Genomic DNA, 22,363 nt, shown 5'->3' with positions numbered 1-22,363 from the left:
GGTCCCCACTCCCCAGTTAAAATATGATTATTTTGGGGGGGCCTCGGCCTGAAAAGGTTGAGAACCACTGGGCAATAGGCTAGTCATTATTATGGCCGCATGAAAACTTTTTTTTTTCTTTCTCACCTGCTGACCCGCCGACTAGCGACGTGTCGGGGCAGGGGGTACAGGTTGGCCGACCACCGGCCCACATCAAGGCCGGCGCTGGGTGGATAAACACAGCTGGGTCGCCCTGGAGGAAGAGTCACGGGGTGTCGGTGTCCTCCGCCTTCCTGGCGGGGTGAGGGTCTCCTCTCCTCTGCTCTCATTACCTCCAGTCGGACCTCAGCCTCCAACCTCCACACTGACGCTTCCTGTCCACGTTGGAGCTGCAGGAACTGAACATACTGGAATGGAAAAGGCTGTTTGTGTGGGTAAAAAATATAGAAAACTCATGCATGCAGCTGCAGCACTTGCCTGCATAAATATAAATGTATGGCATGTTGCCTCTGTATTTTACATTGAGTCTTTTATCTTTGTTGCTCGATTAATTGAATACACACAGCCAGGACCTCAATGGAAACGAGCCCCGAGTTATTTTTTTGTGTCATTTTAGCATCATTGTAAAATCATATCCCTGTACTATTTGCAACCTGTTAGCTAATACAGTATTCAATCAATCAACCAAAAAGTCCAACAAAAATAGACCCACTATAGGAATATAAAAATGTACGTAGGCCTACTCTTCTAAAGGTCAATACATTGTATGACGTTTCCGTCATAAAATAGCCAATTAGTCTTATTAACGTGGTGATTGATAGTATATTCCTAAATATTTTACCCATTAATTTAATTGCCCATTCCAAGGCCATTCAAATTACAATTACATGCTAGACTAGAAAGTCTATTGCAATGGCATTATTGGCGGTAGGGTGGTAGTTATGAGCCTACCCTAAACAAAAAGAAATTATACGACCAATTAGTCGCTGTTTAAATAAGTGGAAAGATGATTTAACCTTTGACATTTTTACAAGTCATTAAACTGTCAAAGGTCAGGCGCTAGCGGCATCCTTTTCCTCTGGCCTACCTTGGAGCTCAAAGCTGCGACAGCGACAGGGAGAGAAAAATAGGATCTACATTATCGGAATGAATCATTAGGGTACGTTTCCTTTTGTTACCGTGACAGTCACAAATCCCCAAAGCAGACAGTTTTTTTCTCAACGAGATTAACCTTGACAACAAAGCATTCCTCACGGAACTTCAAATGGAGATGGAAATCGTTCGACAGATAGGGGGGGTTTCTCGACACTCCAAAAATATAGGCCCAGACTGCAACTGTCCCATTAAACATGAGAAATGATATCCTTTTGGAGAGGAAATGTAAATGCCTTTTTCCTATTTGTGTGACATGGAGTTCTCATTTTCCGGGAACACAGGTAGTTCATGTGGATTCTCCTGCTGTTTCTTATCCTTTTTCTATCCTTTTCTTATCCTTTAATAGCCCTAATGTCTGACTGTACCTCGTGCTGTTTGCATCTCTGTCTAATAAAGTAATCAATCTATCAAATTCTTTATATATATATATATATATATATATATATATATAATTTGATTCTTCATTCTTAAATATATATAAATAAATACAATTATGCTTCTTTCCTCGTCAGCCAATGAAGGGTTTTCTAAGGAATTTATGGACAACTACAGTCCGGGGGGGGTGTATGGAAATGACTGGGTGAAAGTAGTACACTATCTGTGTCGAGAGAATCTACGCCTGCTTTCTGATGTCTCTTTACATGTATTAACATGCATATGATGGATATGTGTATGCATGCGTTTCTTCATAGAACCAGGTGCAGGGAACGTGACATTTGAACTGCAGCCCATAGTACAGTCCAGTGTTTAGACAGCTTCCAGCTTCTCATTCCCACTGATACACTATAACACTGAACACCGCAACCCATTTCAAACACAGCAAATCCGGTCCGAGAGACCTGAACAATACTATCAGTGAAGTAAGCTTTCGTGTTTCCCTCCGCCCCGTGCAGTCGTGCAACAGCAGACCCAAGGCTGTGAATGGAAGACTGTCAGAGACCCATGTGTTTTTATGAATTAAAAGTAAAAGAATTTAATGTTTATTTTACAGATACAGAGCAGTCATTCTGCGTCTTTTTTATTTACTTTAGAATTGCTGCAAGTCAGTGCCATGGTACAAGCTTCTCAGAGCTGCTTGAGACGTCCATAATGTTTCAGAATCAAACCTTCTGCTTCTTCCTCCTCAAACAAAAACATTTCAATGTGTTTCGACACCCTCCTCTCTGATGAGCTCAACATGCAAAAATCTCATCTACCTAGAAGCTTGATGGACTATGATAACATATGGCTTTTTTGAAAGCAAGAAAACGAAGAAAAAACAAAAAGTGCATCCAACACAAAAAAAAAAAATCATTCAATTCCAGTCCGTGATCAAAACAATTGTCCGTCCATTTTAAGGAGTCGTCCGTCCCTTCCCGCCCGTGTCCTTTATTTGCATGGCTCAATGTATGCACTGCACAGGCAACCGGGTGCCCTGACGAGAAGGTATTGCTGTTTGGGGTTAAAGGTCAAATCAGACCTCTTTCGAGGGCTCCTCGGAGGACCTGGCTGTCATCCATCCCGTGAAGATACGTTTCCTTTAAATAAATATGGCAGGATTTAGTTTCTCTCGTAGGTGTGTGTATGTGGGGTCTCCAGCAACCAGGACCATAGCTTGCGAACCCACCCCCCCCTTGTAGGTTGTATAAGAGCCACAAAGACAGTCATCTTGTGTGTTTTTCCGCCTGTTCGCATGCATTCCCCACAGTGCCATTATCCAAAATCACAGTTCGCCCTCGGTGGGCAGCAGTCATGATCATTATCTCGGCCCATAGTCATAGTTAGAGGGAGCACTCGTGGCTGAGTACATGTTAGCCGTTGCGGGATTCATGTGATGGTGGTACGTGTGGCCCCTGATGCTGGGTATAGGATAGGGCGAGGGCCGGGTTTTGGCCCCCAGGTAGTGTTCATAGCTGGTGGGGTATTTGTAGGGGTGGTGGTGCAGAGTGTCAGGGGGTAAAGAATGGGGATCCGACCGCAGGTCGTGTGGAGGACTGGGGCGGCCGCCGGTTAGGGGCACGGCGTGGAGTCCTCCGGGGACAGGCAACGCGGGGCTGAGGACGCGGGACATGAGCTGGTGAGCCGGGTCCGCGTGTATGGGTGTGGCACTGGGGTCCCGCTCGTAGTCCCGTCTGCTGTCTTCTGTAGAGCAACGGACACACACAGAGGAAAGTCAGAAATTGTCATTTGGAGAGGTTGTGTAATGTTCCAACAAGTGAGCCTTGTGCTGTACTAATAACTAATAATACTAACTGTGATTTTGATTCATGGTTTTTTGTTATTATATTTATTTGATCCTTTTTGCATATTTTTTTATTATGCTTTACCAATGTTTTGTAATCACTTTGCGTATATTTTGTCAATGTGCAAATAAACTACTAATAACTAAACAACACTTAAACAAAAATGCACTACATTTTAAGACAGGGTTTTAGGTAGTAAGAGTTGATTTCCAGATCCTGCAAAGAATAGGAATTGGATAAATATCTTCAATAACATGGAAAAATTCTGTTGGTTAACCCTCGTAGGGTCTTCGTGTTTTAGTCACACACAGGGCCTTCGGGTCACTTTGACCCGAAGGCCCTGTGTGAAAATTTTCATTTTCATGAAAATGAAAATTTTCATTTTCATATCACATGTTTAGTACAGTAAATAAGGCAAATAGAAGAAGTTTCATAGAGAACAAAAAATGTTTACATACGTTTAATTCATGTTGAAAATGTTAAACCGGGTCAAAAGGACCCGAGGACCCTACGAGGGTTAAATGTAATATCAATAGAGGCATTGGCTTAGTCCTATCAGCAAACATCCTTTCAATACATCCCAACAAAGACCCATAATAATACTGCCCAACATTAAGGAGTGGAAGAAGTATGGAAATGTGTATGGAAACTTTGTAAGAAGACTTTTTTTGTGTTTTTCAAAATCATCTAAGTTACCGTAATATGACTTTGTCTCAGGTGAATATGAAACAAAGAGAGCTAGCTGCAGACCTTTCTCTGAGCCGTTCTGCGGAGGGGGAGACGACATTGGGTTCCTTGTTCTGGCAAAGGCACTCATTATTGGCAGGGAGCCTGGCCTGTGATTCCTGGGCCTGGAGCAGGGAGAGAAGATTCAGTTACACAGACAGTTAATGAGCGTCAGCACCACAGTTCCTTTATTGTACATTAAAGATAGATGATGTGTGGGCACAATAAACATCTATACTGATACAGGTGCATAAAGGGCATGTACATTTGCATTAGGTATTCAGATGACGTTCATTTCTAGAATAAGCATCAATTCTATATACTGTATACAGTACATCAACATTACAAGCAACCAAAAAGCATATAAAATTCCTGCATTTATCCCTCTACGGGGCCAAAAAAGACTGAACATAGTATTGTTTATGTAAAGCAGTCAGTTGCGTGACTCAAATTGAGTTGTAGTTATAGACAGTAGGCTCATAAATACAAGCTTGTGGATTCAGTTCATACGCAAAAAATGCAGTCTTACTTTCAAAGCCTTGATGGCAACATTCTTGCAGCATCAGAACAATTAGTGTCAGCGAAGTTGTCAATCTCAGAGAAATGTGTATTGACTTTATGATGTTGCCCTAGGATTGTCTAACCTATAACTCATTCCAGCAAACCTTGCCCACCCAACACAAACATACTACAATAAACAAAGATATTGTAATCAGGACTATTAAGTCTTCTTATTTTTTTCATTATTTTATTTATTTATTTTTAGGCCTGCAACGGTTCACAAAATCCACGGTTCGGTTCGATATTTTGGTGTCATGGTTCTTTTTTCCTTGATTTTTTTCATTTGTAATTTACTAAAACTATTTTTTGTTTGTTTTAACTTTGAACAATACCCAACTTCTGGGGCAGTGGTTCTCAAAGTGGGGTCCGCAGACCACCAGGGGTCCTTGAGGTGGTTCCAGGGGGTCCCCAGCAAAATTAGTTAATATAGCATTAAAAATCTGTTTAACCACTTTAACCCTATTTGAAGGGTTGGACTTTAACCCATATTTGAAAGTCTAACAAATGTGAACTTTTTCATCACACAAAGTTTTCAACGTTCAAAGTGGGTAAAAAAAAAGCGCTGTTTCACTGTTCACTACTATGGACGTTGAGGTAAGAAAAACAAGCGAATGGGTATGGTGCACAAGCTGTGTGAAACTCTGTATTCTAGTTCTGCAATAATAATTTAAAAAAACTAATTTCAGTTCATTCGGTACAGGCCGTTCAGTTTGATTTGGTATTTTACACCCCTATATATATATTCTAAATATATACATACCAGTCCTCTGGGTCACAGTCCCTGAAGCCCTTGGCGAAAGGATTACTGGCTATCTTCAGCTGTGTGATCTGGAATGAAAAAGAACATAAAATGTGCCATGTAGCTTTGTTGGAAAGAACTTCATCTCCAACTCAACCAGATAAGTCTAGGCCTACTCTATAAGCATGTTCATCATATAACTTTGATATTTTATGTATATTTTATATTATATTAATATTTGCAAAGTAAAAACTGTATTCTTTAGGCATTGCTTTTTTCTTTTATGTTTTTGTAAAGCCAAACGTCTCTTCATCCAGACATGTAGCCTAAACAATACAAAGAATGTAACCACTCCTCCATTTGCAATGAGCACCTGAACCTATACGTTTGATGAAATACCTTCATTTAAAATAGTTAGGCCTATACACAATTATGTTGAGCATGAGACATTTTAGTTAAGTTATGCATAAGCTGACAGATGGGAATTTAGATCAAAGAGGAATATAACGTAATTACAGGTGTATTTACAAAGTTTGACCATTTACAATATAGCCTATAAATCAAAGCTATTTTCATGAAAGTTTATTTTGTTTACTCAGATGCATAGTCATTGCACTGTAGTCTATCATTTGATTTGCACATGAACACTTATACCTTTTTGCAGAGTGAAAACTATTTTATTTTCAATAATTGCAGTAAAAAATAATATGGTGAAAAATATCCATCTCAGGAAGAGTCTAGTTCTTCGTGAGATGGATATTTTTCACCATAGTATTTTTTTAAAGTGTCTATTTCAGGGGTCTTCAACGTTTTTCCGGCCAAGGACCCCCTTGCTAAGAGAGAGAGATGAATCAGGGACCCCCTCTATATTGTATAAAATTGTAGATTAACAAGATATATTTTTAACATGGTTTGCTTTTTTCCCTCTTGTCTACACCATACCTCTTTGCCAAAAAATAGTCGATCTACAAGCTCACAACGTGCTGCAAGGCATTGTGAGCTTGTAGATCTGCTATTTTTGGCTAAAGTTCTCCTCAGAAAAGAGATGATAGGGTGAAGTGGTTAATGTAAAATATATATATATATCACAAAGATTTGGCGGCCCCCCTGTTGTAACTCTGAGGACCCCCTGGGGGTCCCGGACCCCCCTGTTGAAGACCCCTGCTCTAGTTACTACGATCAACTGTTAAGTAGAACATATGTAGACTACATGTACTATAAAAGGCGTAAAGGCATGCATACGTGACCGTGACCTACTCCGTGCATATTTGCCGTAACATTTAGATGAAGTCACTTGTGACAACCTTGAAATCGGAAGAATAAATATTGTATGAGACTTAAGTGAATGTAGGCCGACCTGTATTACGTATGATTGTGGTAACAAAAAATAAATACAAAAATCTGTGGGGACTGTATAGTGACACTGACCGTCTCCAAACATAATCATTTGTTAATTCGTTCCTTACTTTTGACATTAAAAAAAAGAAAACTGAACTCATTCACCTTTTATCTATTTCCTGACATTTTGGCCATAACCTCTAGTGCCTCGTGGAGACATAGTAGGCTACTCCCTCTTGCACGTTTGCAAAACGGTGTCCAATCAGGACAATTTAATTAATACACAAATAAAACGAAAAATAATATCATTTAATGGCCTACTCATATGCCTTTCACGTTACTTTTTTTCTTTCGTTAATTCATCTCTGTGGTAGCATCGCTTTTAATGATATTCCCCAATGACCGTTTAGAACCGGATATTTAATCATATTTATTAATCACTAAAGATGTGTAGCCTAAACCATGGAAACATCGAGGGCGTCTGTCAATTCCTTTTTTGTTGGCACTGTATGCTATAAGCCTCGACATATCCTATTTAGTATAGTAATTTTCGTTTAATGGACATTCATTCATTTGATTCATATATAATAATCATGTGGGGACCCCCCTGGGGGTCCCGACCCACAGGTTGAGAACCACTGACATAGACCATCAAAGTCTCTCACTTGGGACCGGAATCATTAATGGGTTAATAATAATTGCTTCTTACCCTGTGATTCTGGTACGCTGTCACCGCTGTGAATCGTGTTTCTTCAAAAACAAATGTTTTATAATTCTCCTCGGCGTATTTCTCGCTGTCTTTCCGGGGATCGACGTACACGACGTGGAACCTCGGCTGGTATCTATGCATGGAGTTTAGAATGATCTGCACAGAGGGAACAAGATATACCAGTCATACATTTGTAAGCAAGGAGAAAATGCACATTGGTGGTGATTCGATGCCTATTTGAACTAATGTTGCACTAATGCAGGGGTCTTCAACGGGGGATCCGGGACCCCTAGGGGGTCCTCGGAGTTACTACAGGGGGGCCGCTAAAATCTTAGTGTGATATGATTATTTTTTATTTTTTTTACATGAACCACTTGAACCCTACATAGCATCCCTTTTCTGAGGAGAAAAAAATAGCAGATCTACAAACTCACAACGCCTAGCAGTGTGTGGCGTTTTGAGCTTGTAGATCGGCTATTTTTGGCAAAGAGATATAGGTGTAAAGGGAAAAACGTTGAAAGACCCCTGCACTAATGAGTGGGAGATTGTTCAACTTGACTGAATGGAACGACTAATGCTAGTGATTAACATCTATATGGGCCTAAATTGTGGATTGCAATGATAATACAACATCAGAATACAGCTAATGCATTATGCATTTAATGTATAATATTAGCTTTATGTGTGGTGTATTAGACTTATACGCACTGCATATTATTTCCCCGTTGTGCCCTGTCCCTAACCATTAAATTAGCCTATGATTAAGCTATGCTTTTTTGTGACTTTAACTTAACGCTATAAGGCAAACTATGTAGGCCTGCAGCTTATTGCAACGCATGTAATCATTAACAAATAATAACAATTGGATCAATAGCTAAATTGAGAATGAACAAATGTGTCCTAATTATCCTATTAGAAGCCATCTGACACCAGGCCTCGCGCCTGCATTTATGTGCATTGGGTTGAAGAGATTATGTTAACGTCCACGGTCTTAATTGAATGCATATGTTTTCTTCCCCTTTTCGTCTTCCATTACTAACTCTTGTCGATGCAGCTAGGCCTGTCGCGATTATTACATAATCGTCTAATCGGAATTATTTGAGATAATCGCAATTATTTTTGGAGAATCATCATAATTATCAAAATGTCAAAAAGTAAAAAAAAGAATAAAAAAAAACAGAAAAAGCAGATCTATAAGCCCACAACCAGACCCATTGTAAGCTTGTAGATCAGCTATTTCCCCTATTTATTTATTTTACATGGTTTTTGAAAGAATATAAAAATATCGGAAAATATTAAATATGTAATTTATTTGTATATTTATATATTTATATTTATATTATATATATTGTAGTTATCTGTCATATCTGCCATGCGATTTTTTTCAATTACGAAGCCTAAAAAACAAACAGAAATGTTATTTTGATTCATATGTTCCAAATGTTCAATGCCAAAAACACAATTAAATCGTTAATCGCAATTATTTGTTTGACAATTAATCGTCAACTTAGATTTTGTAAACAGCCCTAGATGCAGCCTATACTCACATGGCCATTATCGTCCAGTAAGTTGTTGGTGAGCTTGAGTTTATCGAAAGAAACGATTTGCTTCATCCATTGTGCGCCTTTGGCGGGGGAGTCGGGGTGGTAGTGGACTCTCCCGGGGGTCGCGGGGTCAGCCTTACCGGCGACCAGCCACGAAGAGCTGTGGAACGCATACCTAGAAGAACAAAAACACCATGAACATCCACGACAGGCCAAACGTGGCGTCAATTTACATTGATTCGCTTAAATAAAAACAAACCTACGGCTAAATCTTAGAACTAAAAGTTAAAAGGCCTCAGGGTGTTGTGGATAATAATGTTTTACTGTAACTGCTTTATTTTTATTTTACCTATATCGTTTGTCGTCGACGGGTAGGAAGTCCATTAGTAGCATGTAGTCCGCCATGGGATCCATTCCAAATATTTTCACTTGGAAAGTTGGAAACATTCGCCTGGCGAAGAAGAAAATGTGGGTTGAGTTGAGTGGAGTTGGTCTTCTACAATCTACAATACACTATCGCTCGTTATGAGAGGAGTCTATACAGAAGCTAGGCCTGTTTTGTTCAGTTCTTTACCATAGGTTCACTTTTGGGGTTTTGTCCAATATCAAGCAGTAAACAATGTAGGCCCAGTTATCAGGGGTCATCGCCATGCTTGCTTGTGGTGGACATTTTTGTCAAAATTAAAATTCTGCCATGGACATGCAAATATTACAAGAAACACATAAAGAGCTAGCCCTAAATGACAATTGAGTTTACAAAATGGAAAAACCATTGAGAATTGAGTATATAAATGGAAAATAAATGGAACCAAATGGACCATATGGATCCATTTGTACACTCTCAGAGTTATGGGGTCCTTGAAAATAAAAAAAAGTTTGAGAACCACTTGTACACATCCAGTGTCGTACATATTCTGAAGAAAACCTGGTTGTGTAAAGACAAAATTTAACATTTGCCACAGACAAGGTCAAGTCTTGCCACGGACACATTTGTCTGTTTGATGACCCCTGCTAGTTATTCTGAGGGCTTTCATGCTCGCTGTTTCTAGCTTCTTCCGTTCGAAGCAGAGCCTGCATGTGCAGAGCAGAGGCTATAGGAAGACAGAGGCCGCCAGCAATTGAATATGACGTGATTGAGCGCCTGCATAAAATAAATAAGTGCGAGTGCTGTGCAGGCTATGGTTTAGATTCTGGGTTTATATCCAAATGGGGATTTGGTGTTGTAGCCTCTTTCACTTTTAGGCTATATAACCTCTGGCAATTCACTGCGATTTCTCTTCTGCCTTCTGATGAAATCCAGACCCAGTCAAACACACACACACACACACACACACACACACACACACACACACACACACACACACACACACACACACACACACACACACACACACACACACACACACACACATATGTATTTGTCTTCCTCGCGTAACCTAGTACTGTATATGTTGTGTGGTGTGATAGGCCTCTATAGGCCATATCTCCCAAGATGGTAAAAGTTTTATGGAAATGGGCTAATCCGCCGCACAAAGTGAAAGGGATCCTACAATCACCGCTCAATTAACGTCAGCTTCTATTCAAGACTGCAGTCGTGGATAGGTGAGGCTAAAGTAGGTTTTAAAGTGCTGTCCTGGCTTTTGGAGTGATAGATCAGTTGTCAGGTATACGGAAGGAAGGTAAACTGAAACTCGCGCTGTCCGTGCCTTCACTTTTGGAATTTCCCCCCAAAAATAAAATTAGAAAATAGACGTCATATATAGGTAATTAATGAAGATAAATCAGTGATGCACATTATGTCTGGTAATTATTGATTGCAACGTTTGTACAAATTGAAAAGGCAATTCCGCAGAATTGGCCGATCTAGGTCCGATTTTTGCTGCCTATGCACAATTGCTCCTGCGCTTTAAACACGTTCATCTCAGTAGGATACTTTTACAAAAACAAATCACACTCGTGATAATGTAAACGAAAAACGTCTTCTGAGATTATAAAGAGGAAACGGTGGCAGGTAGCCAGTTGTAAGCTATACCTATAATTTGGAAACAATCGTCATCCAATCCAGACGCACTTAAAGGCCTGAGTAAAGACAGTAAAAGTGACAGTAATCAAATAAGATGTCACGCCAATAACATAAGTCAGTGTTTAATACACGTATTATCTGCGCTCACACTTTATTTAATGCCGTTAATGCCGTAAAAAATGGCTTTTGAGTAGGCTATGCCTATATCCAAAGTCTCGCGCATCATCGTGTTTTTTTTTAAATGTAAATAATACTAATAACAGTCATCATCATATAATGGTTGTTGACTTGTTGTGACTCATAGATCCAAACATAATAGGTGAATATTTGCGCAACGCCTTTGCAATATCACACGCAACATGTCTAATAACTCAGACAAGGCCTATTAAACAAATGACTAATTCTCTGCTTTTTGTATTAAATAGTTTCAGAAAAAAACAAGGCAAATCCGAAGCTATTTTATTTCTTGCGACTTCCCAGCTTATTTCTATAGCTATGATTGTTACTAAATTGGATTTATGGTAAGACTAAAGTATTACAGACCAATATATTTTTTTATATAAACGTTTTAGGTCATTACTTATATTGTATTATTATTATTACATTATTTTACAACAGCCATTCGTCATGTGTTAGTAGCCTATAACACATTTCTTATAGACATCTGGAAATGAGGCCCAAACAATCAACAAATTAATTCAGAGAGTAATCTAGCTTCTAGCATATACTCAAAGTTTTGTAAACTCAAGAAATCAGCCATCTTGTTAACATTTTGTTCGGTCATTCCTCTAACTCAGTGGTTCTCAAAGTGGGGTCCAGGGACTCTCAGAGGTCCTTGATGGGTTCTAAATTGACCCTTACAAGCCTGTAACTCTTGACAGTATACAAATGGACCATAACGGGTCCATTTGGTTCCATTTGTCAGAGTTAAGGGGGGTCCTCGAAATGTAAAAGTTTGAGAACCACTGCTCCAACTCACCTGCCAGCCTTGGTAACAATCATCTCCGTCCCGAGGTTGTTAAATTCGTCCCATAAAGCTTTCATTTCCAGTTGAACGTTAATGTTGGCTACTTTGGGGTTCTTCTTCACTATCGACTTGCTGTTGGGAGTCGAGCTGGACGACGAAGACGAACAGTTGGAAGTCCCGGTGTCGCCCTGCTGGGCCTGGCCGGGGTTCGACCCCGAATAGTTGTAGTTGTGCTGGGCGGCCGGGCAGGGCTCGAAGTGGGCTTCATGTTGGCTGTAGGGGTCCCCCGGAGAGGGGGAGAGGTGGTAGCTCCCCGGCGTGTTGAGGCTGCTTAGGCTGCTTGTCGTGAAGGCTGCAACATCGCAAAAATGGGACAGCTGCGTCAACCACGGGCTGGATATTGCTGAAATCATTCCAAAAACTGGATTTTACTGATATGCGTTGCACTTACAAAACAATGGCTAAAAATAAAATGTTTTTTAAAAAAAATAGAAGCGAGATTCTTTTATCTTCTTTGAATAAAAGATGTCACGCAGAATGCGCCTCTTTCGATAAGAAATAGTTTCCGTCACAAGCATTCATTAATCCTCGAGGTTGCATCCACCAGCAGCGAACTGGGTTGTCTGTCTGCACTAAGACAATGTCTCACTGCATTTGCTTAATGTAAATGTCCGAATGGCGACAAAAAGTCAAACTGAAAACTTTTTGCGTCCTTCCCGTGGAATTATCGAACTAATTGGTGCCAAAAAAATAGACATTGGTGCGTTTAAATTATTTTTTTAATATAGGCTATATATTGATTTGTGTTCTCAGAAGTAGCCTAACTTCGTCTGATCTGTGCTACTGCTGTGTGCTAAACTGCAATCCAGAGTCTTCTCTCTTATCTCACTCGGAGGGCCTCCCCTTCACGATAAAACCGGTTCTTATTTCTATTTAGATAAGGAACTGCAGGTAATGTGCCTTTCCTCGCCTTGGGACGAGACTGATTGACAGTGAAGTGCGCCCCTTTTTAATGGGCTTTCCGGCACTCATTTACTTTTGGATAAGGGTATCGCCCACATCGTCCACCATTAACAATAGGACGGGGCTAACTGGCACAGTGGAGTATAAACGGTTTACAAGGTAAACAAACACTGCTTTGCATGAACAAACAAACAGGCGGTGTAACTGGTTGAGGTGACTGTATTATCGTTATTTGACAAACAGGGATACGGAACTGACCCCATGTGAGCTGAGAAGGTCTATTATAGTCTGTTTTTACCATTACGCACGGGTGCCCCTAAGAACCCTCCTACTAGCTTCATTTTCAGCGCTGCTCTCGCCAATTCAAGATGACTCCACAACGCTTTGGGTGTGAAACTTTTTTTTCTCCCTCAGATTGCCAGCTTTTAGGCTATAGGCTACTCTCAACTCTGGTTGGTGGTTACTACGTGAATTTCCTAACTGTGCAAGAATTTTATTTCCATATTTCTTTCATCTGTGCATCAAGCAGCTACCCCTTCATTTTTTTTTATGGGAGGTTTTAATTACAACTGTAGTCCTATCTATCATATAGCCTCAGATCTGCGCATGCCACAGCTACTGTAGTCTACTGTAATAACACCAAGAAAACCAGCGATCATGAACATCAAGCTATTATTATTGTCAAGTGGGCGCTCGTACCTTCCATTTCCCGGGTGACAGTGCTGTAGTGCATTTTAAAGGAACTGTAGTCGTACGGGCCAGTAGCAGCAGTAGTGCCTTGTTTGTCAAACGCTGAGTTTCCTGCTTGTTCCGCGGCCGAGATCAGAGAGGCAATACTGAAAGCATTCGCCTTTGGAGAGAGGGGACCGCTGTCGTCCATAGGCGAGAGATCGAGTCGAGAAACACCGTCCCTCCTCCCGCTTTGCTTTCCAGCCGCTCGGTAGCCTACGTCTCAGAAAGCAAGAAGAGAGCTGCACACAGAATGGAAAGCAACGTGCACTGGAATAGTTTTACATTCCGCTCCACAGTAGCAATCGTTGGAGAGAGAGTGAGTTTTGGCGAGCTGGATATAATAGGAACCTCCGTATGTTATAGAAGCAACAATAATTCCCACGGTGCTACTTTGAAGACATGGTCATCTGCATCTCGGGGGGAAAAAAACGTTTTGTCTCGCACTCAAATTCATTTGGTTTGCCCCAACACGTCCTAGTCTCGTATCAAAACATTGTTCATCCGCAGCGAGAGCTTCCCTTCTTCTTCTTCCCCCAGTCATTCGGTGGCGGGGGTTGATGTTATGATGTCATGTGAGTTCAGTTCGCTGTTAGTCTGCCTGCCCTGGAGGAGAAGCTACTGCCGAGCCGAGCAGAATGTCAAAAGTGAGAGCTCCACGCCTCCAAATGCACGACACGAAAAAAGTGTCTGCTCTCTCCAATGGATGTTTTATTTGAATAAGACCTTGTCAATCATGTGTGCCACATTCAAATTCAGCTATGGAGAGAGAGAGAGAGGGGGGGGGAGACAAATAGCTATGTCCAGCTCCAAAGTGCACCAGTTTACTGTAAATTATACTGTATTTGTGCGTATTTAGTTTATATAAGCACTACATTGCCGACACTGCCTGGGATAATACTGTGTCAACGTATAGTGAAGCTAACAAATGTTTATTCTGGATCTGGTTTGTGCTGATATGACTTTCATTGACGAGCTTAGATTACACTTTACATACTACTTTATTATCTTATATACACTTTATAACACAATGTTCAGTGACTCTCATCCACTCGATGTCTGTCTATGTCCGTCCGTCCGTCCGTCCGTCCGTCCGTCCGTCCGTCCATCCATCCATCCATCCATCCATCCATCCATCCATCTTTTATTTAGGTTTCACTTTTTTAATTTAAATAAATAACACTTACTTGTTGATGGGACTCGTGAAGTGCATGCTGTGCCTGAAATATAACTAACAGACTAAAAACAATCAAATCATTAAAACGTTTGCGTCATTTCATACAATTTTCATTCAACTTTAAGCCATATTCATGCAACATTATAGGATACCAAGCAGGCCACGTAGTAGCCTATAGATAGCAGATCATAGCACTAAACGCCAACCACGAAGTCAGTACACACATATAGGCCAGTCGTAGTTCTCAATCTTTTAAATTGTAGGTGGTGAGTCATTAAATTTAGTTTGACTCGGTTCCACAGATAAATATTGTGAAATTTGCAGATCTACAAGCTTGCCATGCAAGGGTTGTGAGCTTGTAGATCTGCTATTTTCAAAATGTTTGTCTCTTTCTCATATTATTTGACAATTTGCCCAATGTTTGACCAGATTTTATTGTATAGTTTGTTGATCACTTCACTTTTGATACAGTTATGTTTTTTTTTAGGTAGGCTATATTAAAAAGGTCTTAAAAGTCCTAAAATTGTCACTTCACTGTCATCTGCACGGGGACCCACCCAAAATCATGTGGGGGATCCCCCTGGGGGTGCCGGCCCACAGGTTGAGAACCACTGCCGCAGGCTACTAAAGTGTAAACGAATAAACACACGTGGCATTTTATATGGCAAGGAGGCGCTTGGTTAAAAAGAGCACTTGACCTCTCTAGTTGGTTTATCAGCTTATCAGCATTCATAATTAATGAGCAGCAACACAGTTATGTTTCGTCGAGCTGCTGCGATAGCAACAGGATCGCGTCTAATTTACACTTTGAGCAGTTGAATAACGTGCGAAAGCAGCATGCGGGGTCTTAATGGGATAACGTGGTTATCGGCGCTTCTGTAATCTTTAGGGATTAGTCTTTATTTGTTTTAGATGTTTCTCTTGGAGCCAAAAAGCATAAACAAACCGTGGCACGATGTGCTGGTTTTAGCAAAGCCTCCTTCTTAATTAATAGGTCAGTAGACAGATGGAGAGATAATAGATAGATAGATAGATAGGGGGTAGATAGATAGATAGATAGATAGATAGATAGATAGATAGATAGATAGATAGATAGATAGATAGATAGATAGGGAGATAGAGAGATAGGGAGATAGATAGATAGAAAGAAAGAAAGAAAGAAAGAAAGAAAGAAAGAAAGAAAGAAAGAAAGAAAGAAAACATACATACTATAAATATCTACAAATAGTATTTAGAAATTACCAAACAGTTGACCAATTAAAATTAACGAATTTGAAAAGGTGACGTTTAACCTCAGCAATAACGCATGCGTCTAAGTAACTCAATGTAGACTATATGGAATACATTCATGCATTTTAATTACCACTTTATGTTTGAAAGAGGGAATTCAGGAACCATTGATGCACTGATTTTTGTAATAAATACAACCAGCACTGCCATAATCTTCCTGAAACACGTTTGAAAGGTAAACCAGTCAGTGTATTCCTTTTTTTTTTAATCAGACGACGCCATTGTTACTATAGTCCACTTAATCATTGCCAAGTCGGAAGCGTCCTTTGTAAATACTCAGGTGATAACAGACAAAATACAGGACCAGATCGGAACTGGAAGAGAGTGTGTTGGAATTTGCTTGGAGGGCCTTCATGCTCGCACACTGTGCGCACGCGGCCCTGCAGGAGAACACAGTGGAAGCATTCAAGTACAGTATGCCTGGCTGCGAATGTACATGGACAGCATATAGACATAGGCCAGGGGTTCTCAACCTGTGGCTCTGGACCTCCAGGGGTCCACAAATGATTATTTTTTTGGGGGGGAGGTCCCCAGATGACAGCGATGTCATGTGACAATTATAAGGACTTTTAAGACCTTTTTAATACCTAAAAAAGAAAGGAAAAAAAGACCATTATTGAGTCAAACTATACTATAAAAACTGGTTAACATTGGCCAAATTGTCAAATAATATAAGAAAGATGCAAATATCTTTTTAGCTTGTAGATTGGCTATTTTCACGATATTTATCTGTGGAACCGAAACTGCAATGCCTCAACGCCTATAATTCCAAGCGCTTATCGGGGTGGTGCATGGTCCCCTGTTCAAATATGATTATTTTGTGGGGTTGCGGCCTGAAAAGGTTGAGAACCACTGACATAGGCTATTAAAGAAGCAATCGCCTGATCGCGTATATGTTACATTTTATGATGGAAATTATAGCCTATAGCCTACTACTTTCCTATTAGGCCTATATTAAGCAACAGTTTAAATGATATAGCCACATAGTCTATCTAGGCTACTGTAATTTGGAAACTTGGGTGATCATTTTAAAGCCCTCTATTTTACTAAATACAAAATGTGATCTGAATATGCGTTATAATTTCACCTTCAGGTGTAGCCTGGCCCTATTGGACGCCCTGCACTGCACCAGTGAAAGTAACCTTCCCTTAAACCCTTATCCTTGTTTTTTGCTACATATTGGGACGGCAATATAATCCGTGGCGCGCAGGCGGATAGCCTCTATTAACAAGTTAGTGGAATGTATTATAAAACGGTTACACAGTGAAATCATCAGAGTTAATTTAACTATAAGTTACCGGTCCATTTGATTACATTTGTAGACTCTCTGAGTAAGATTAACACTTACGATTTTACAGTGTATATAAAAGTGTTTTTCAAATGGATGTTGCCTGAATGCGTGTGTTTTTTTTTAAAAGAGTGTGAGACAAATAATCGACTATGTGGCGTATAACGTCTGAGGAACGTTTATTGGTCGAGGAACATACAAACCCAAACACGTTCTACAGTGTATACATATTTTTGGATGATGGATGGGCAGGGCACAGTATGAACATAGCAAAGCATGGCCACACAATCACATTTCTCTACTAGCCATTGCTCCATTGTCAGCACTAAATTTATACGGTTGTATATCAAGTCTTTTCTTCTTTTAAAATCTGATTATGTTGAAAAACTTTGCAACGTAGCCTAGGGGCAATCGGAACGGTTGTGATTAATGCAAGTGTTTAAGTTATTTACAAAATTGGAGGCGCAGATAGACTACCTACGCCTACCACATGGATATAGCTTGTAGTGAATAAGTGTAGTTTCAAACTTGTTTTTCATAACTTATTGAACAGAACGTTTTCAGTTGATAGGCCTAACATTTACAGAACATATTTCTGGTAGCGAGCATTTTCAAAAACGACCAAAGTAGCCTAAAACTTAGTTATTTGACCATTGTGAACATTAACCTTTTGCGTTAAAAAATGTCCATTATATGTTTTATTTATATATTTTTGGTATTTCTTAGTGCACCAACAACTGAGCACAGCTCAAAGGCCATAAACCAAAATAAAAAAAACGTAACATTTTAGATTACAGAAAAAACTAAATACTGGCCCCCCAAAAAGCATTTTTATAAATCTCTTTTGTTGTTCTTCAAATTTTGATATGCAGTCTTGTCGTCATACGACTCGTCAACAATTGCCATAAAGGCCTATGGAACATTATCCCCCTGACAATCCCCCAACATCGTTTTATGTTTTAGTTTTTTAATCTTTTGCACCATAGTTTATAGTAGACTGCAGCGTCATCTAAATGTTTAGTTTATGTCCAAAAGGCACAATGAGATTGAGTATCAATGTACAGGATACGCTAGTTGCCTATTAGGTTTCAAGAGAAGGTAAAATGTTGAACACTTGGCTTCAGTGACATTTATTGTTCCCTCAGTAGAATTTTAATATCACATTATTGTGTATTTGGGTCGCATTTATTCAAAGAAGCATCTTGCATTGCATGTCATTTCCATTATTTAAAACTTTTATTTAACTGATTCAATGATACCGATAAAAAATCATAGTAGCCCATGTATGCCTGTTCTGTATTTTTTATAAGACCATATGCCTGTTTCAATCGTATTAACTTATTTGTTAAGCTCTGTGTGGTCCCGTGAGTTCTGTTGTGGTAACATGATAAATCACTAACAAAGGCTCCCGGCCCATGCCTCATTAAATAACATAGATGTAGTGCTGCTAGACTGCTAGTAGCCTATAGTAGGCTATTAACGTGCAGGCCATTTTCTCCACTGTGTTTATTCTAAAACATGTAGACACACCTTGCTTACAAAGACACACACTATTTTTGCTTTTATTTTTTTTGCTGTTTCAGTTCAAATAGCTGCATTATAGGTAGCCTACACGACTTTGCATTAACTGTCCTCCAATAACATTAAAACATATTAATTACAACTTGGGATCAATTAACAGATAATTAATCACACGGTATCCGCAGCGATCAAAAAACAATAATTTTTAACATGAACGTTGCGTGACTGAAACTGCGGGGACCGAAGTGGCGCGCTCCAAGTATAAAACTCTATCCTATCCAAATATTAGTCCAAATCCCCGAATAAGACCTAGAGGAAGTGAGCAGTTGACCGCTGACAGCTGAGGTTCCCTCAGAGCATATCCCACCTCCACCTTTAACCGGTGTGTGTGTGTGTGTGTCCACATGTGCCTATAGCCTACTTTTAAAGTATCCTAATAATGATGCTTATTTACGCGCGATTAAAATGTTTCAGCCTATTGGGATGTATTTACTAATTGGTTATTTCATTTTTTGCTTTATTGTGATATATGCTATAGAGCAGTGGTTCCCAAACCTTTTAGCTCGAGACCCAAAGGCGAAATTAGATTAACCAAACTAGGGAAAATAGCAGATCTACAAGCTCACAATGCATTGTTCTCGATTTTATGGAATTTCTTTTATTTTTGGCATTTATTTATGAAATTATTCAGAAAAATGTCTTAATTTGTTTTTAATTCATGAAAATGTTTTTTTTTATATAAAAATGTAGGAAATGAAAAAAATAAAGTGGACTCGCAACCAATAAAAATGGACCCGCGACCAATGGGTCCCAACCCACTGTTTGGGATCCACTATAGAGTACAGGCTATAGATTCTAATCAGGCCCTATACTGTAAAATTAATGAATAAATGTTGTTTCTAATGTATGGCAAAATAAACAAAGCTATCTTTATTTTACAAAGCGTTTTGGAATCTAAGTGCATAGCTTATAGCCTACTGTCCTGACTGTTACATTGGCGAGTAGCCTCATTTGTTGACTGCTTTCATCTATGAATGCTTTCATTCACTCTTCACACGAAGCACCAAACACTTTTTTTTCGCCAAAAATTAGGAACCTCAACTTCTGCGTAAATAAATCCTAATTGCCGTTTTCAGTACACGTCTAAACATTTTACCACAGTGACGAATGTTTGTTTAACTTCTATCATTATTTGGTTTGCCTTATCATTATTTAGATAGTATTTGAGTTTTCTGTCATTAAGCGGTTTGACCGAAAATATGAATGCTTCAATGAAACGTACCTATATTGCAAGTTGGGCCTCAGTAACTGACTTAGTAGGCTTTCACGTGCCCTGAGTGCCTACATTATTAGTGGCATAATTGGGTGTAATTTAATATTTTCTCAAAATTTTTGTTTGGTTTACATTGGAATTTGTATAGACCAGTGGTTTTCAACCCCTTTCATATCAAGGTGCATTATTTATTTGGCATTTGAGCCACGGACCATCATTTGATGAGATTTAGACTCTCAGACCCAAGACTTAAAATATTTTGTTATCGTTGGATACGATTTTGTCCACAATTCCATGCTGTATTGATGTGGTACCATAGGAGAGATAATAACAAGCAAAATTACATTCTTTAATTAAGTAATGCAGTCAGATAATAATTTAACTCGCAAAATGAAACCAAATCCATTCGGTTTCATTTTACACTCTCAAGAGGTAAAGATCTATAAGGGTCCATTTGGTTACCAACTCTCCATCATTTAGCTGGGGACCACCTGGAACCCCCTTAAGGACAACTGGTGGTCCCCGGACCACTGGTTGAGAACCACTGGAACAGAAAGGAGAAGAATGCTTCGAAGTTGTCGAACAAAAGTTCCATAACAGGTGTTTTCAGACGAGGGCCAATCAGCGAACACAATGGGCGGTTGATCAGTCAGGTGGTGCTGGGGCCCATCACGTGATCTATGTGATCGAACATTTATTTTCGATTCAATGGAGAAGCCTGGCTGTAATATAGACATTAGCCTATGGCATATTTGGTAGTTGGTTAATAAAAACCTTTCAGACACTAGGCTAAAGCGAATGTCTCATTGTGACCATTGCTAAAAAACAGTCTGAACATGCATCCGTTTTGGCAGATATTAATGTCGCTTTCCTGTTCAGCCCTATAGCTGTTCTTTGTATTTTTGGTCATGTTGAAAGGACACACGTATAAAAACACAACGGAAACTAACACAATGGACGACTAAAGATGAAATCATTATCCCCCAGTGTCCGATGAAAATTCCAGCACATATTCCCACACAAATAAATGAAGACAAAGACGGGCTTGACTGACTATTAAAGTTAAATTCGTTTAGGAATTGTATTGGACATTTATAGCTGATGGTGTTTGTGGCTCATCATTTTCTCAAGTCAAAATTACAAATGGCAATTCTTAAATAAATTGGAGTGTGAGATGGGCTTGTATAAGCCTATATCAGTTTGCTGACAAGTTCATGTCACATTTCCTTTCCTTTTACTTTATATTAATACAGCACTACATTTTGCACATATGAAACATCACAACATATTAATAAATCAAAATACAATCACTGCTCCTTCACTTTTTTTTGTTCACATGAAAGCATGCATCCAGAGGTATATATTTCTGTTTGCAACCTAAATATATACCTCTTGCCTTAAGGCAAGCACCTTGAGGTTTTCAATAACTTTCCTGCATACATATAAGGCTAAAGGTCCGATAACTATACGAGCCATGGACACAAAAAAAGAGTGAGAGAAAGACACAATATTCACTTTCTCCCACCCCTCCTAGACTCTGGGAAGATGTGTGCCACCAGTGTTTGTTTATTTTAGGAAGGAAGGCCTTCTCTCTGCATGTCTTTGCAGAGCTAACAAATATAGGCCTGACAGCTGCCAACTGTGCCCTTCAACACGTCTGTAGCCTGGCTAAAGCAGGCAGGCAATGCAGCCCCTGCTCCAGCTTTCAAATGAACCCAGTTAAATGTTCTTCAATTCAGTTCACATCTTCAGTGCCCTGCATGGAAATTTCGGTTAATGGAGTAAAATCCATAGCCCCTCTCCCTTTGGCTCCAGCTATATTCAATAGTATATTGCCATGTCAACCAATGCCATTAGGACTTACCGCAGGACATTAGGCACATATACCTATATACCCAGGCATAATATCCAGTATACAATAACAAATAAAAGCCTAAAAGTATGCCCAGAGAGAGGCATGGGAGAGTTATCATCGAACACACCACTGGATTAATAAAGTACTGTACAACTCTAATCCCTGGAGTTTGTCTGTCTAAATAGGATTTCACACACAAACACAATAGATTTATTCAGCAGATAATCTCTCTAATAAATCCCTAAAACAGTCAATCATCTCATACTAAATCACTTGACAGTTAATGGTTTGTGTTTCGCCTCTC

At 39.6% G+C, this 22,363-nt stretch overlaps 1 protein-coding gene across 5 annotated transcripts; it reads right to left on the bottom strand.

Moving 5' to 3' along the window:
* Positions 1–2,062: 2,062 nt before the first annotated feature.
* On the bottom strand, positions 2,063–14,280 carry tbx1 (T-box transcription factor 1). 5 transcript variants are annotated; one of them, XM_080433966.1, is made up of 8 exons: positions 13,626–14,280; positions 11,976–12,366; positions 9,323–9,424; positions 8,977–9,148; positions 7,430–7,585; positions 5,404–5,471; positions 4,053–4,207; positions 2,063–3,252 (listed from the first exon to the last, which is right to left on the bottom strand). In XM_080433966.1, the coding sequence occupies exons 1-8, from the start codon at positions 13,804–13,806 to the stop codon at positions 2,873–2,875; spliced, it is 1,605 nt and encodes a 534-aa protein (XP_080290092.1). In that variant the 5' UTR covers positions 13,807–14,280; the 3' UTR covers positions 2,063–2,872. The 5 variants fall into 5 exon arrangements, with proteins under 5 accessions (XP_080290092.1, XP_080290091.1, XP_080290093.1 ...); XM_080433965.1 differs by having other exon boundaries at positions 2,064–3,255; positions 13,626–14,279; XM_080433967.1 differs by having other exon boundaries at positions 2,064–3,255; positions 11,976–12,315; positions 13,626–14,279.
* Positions 14,281–22,363: the final 8,083 nt, after the last annotated feature.

The sequence above is a fragment of the Gymnoscopelus braueri genome (assembly GCF_963280865.1).
Source record: "Gymnoscopelus braueri genome assembly, chromosome: 7".
NCBI lineage: Eukaryota > Metazoa > Chordata > Actinopteri > Myctophiformes > Myctophidae > Gymnoscopelus > Gymnoscopelus braueri.
This window is presented reverse-complemented; position numbering and strand designations above follow the sequence as displayed.

Excerpts from the sequence above, each read along its gene's own strand:
- tbx1 (XM_080433965.1), bottom strand. The coding sequence starts at position 13,806 with ATGGACGACAGCGGTCCCCTCTCTCCAAAGGCGAATGCTTTCAGTATT. Across the intron at positions 9,425-11,975 it reads ATTGTTACCAAGGCTGGCAG|GCGAATGTTTCCAACTTTCC; the intron begins GTGAGTTGGAGC and ends CTTCTTCGCCAG. Across the intron at positions 4,208-5,403 it reads GACTGTGACCCAGAGGACTG|GCCCAGGAATCACAGGCCAG; the intron begins GTATGTATATAT and ends TCCCTGCTCCAG.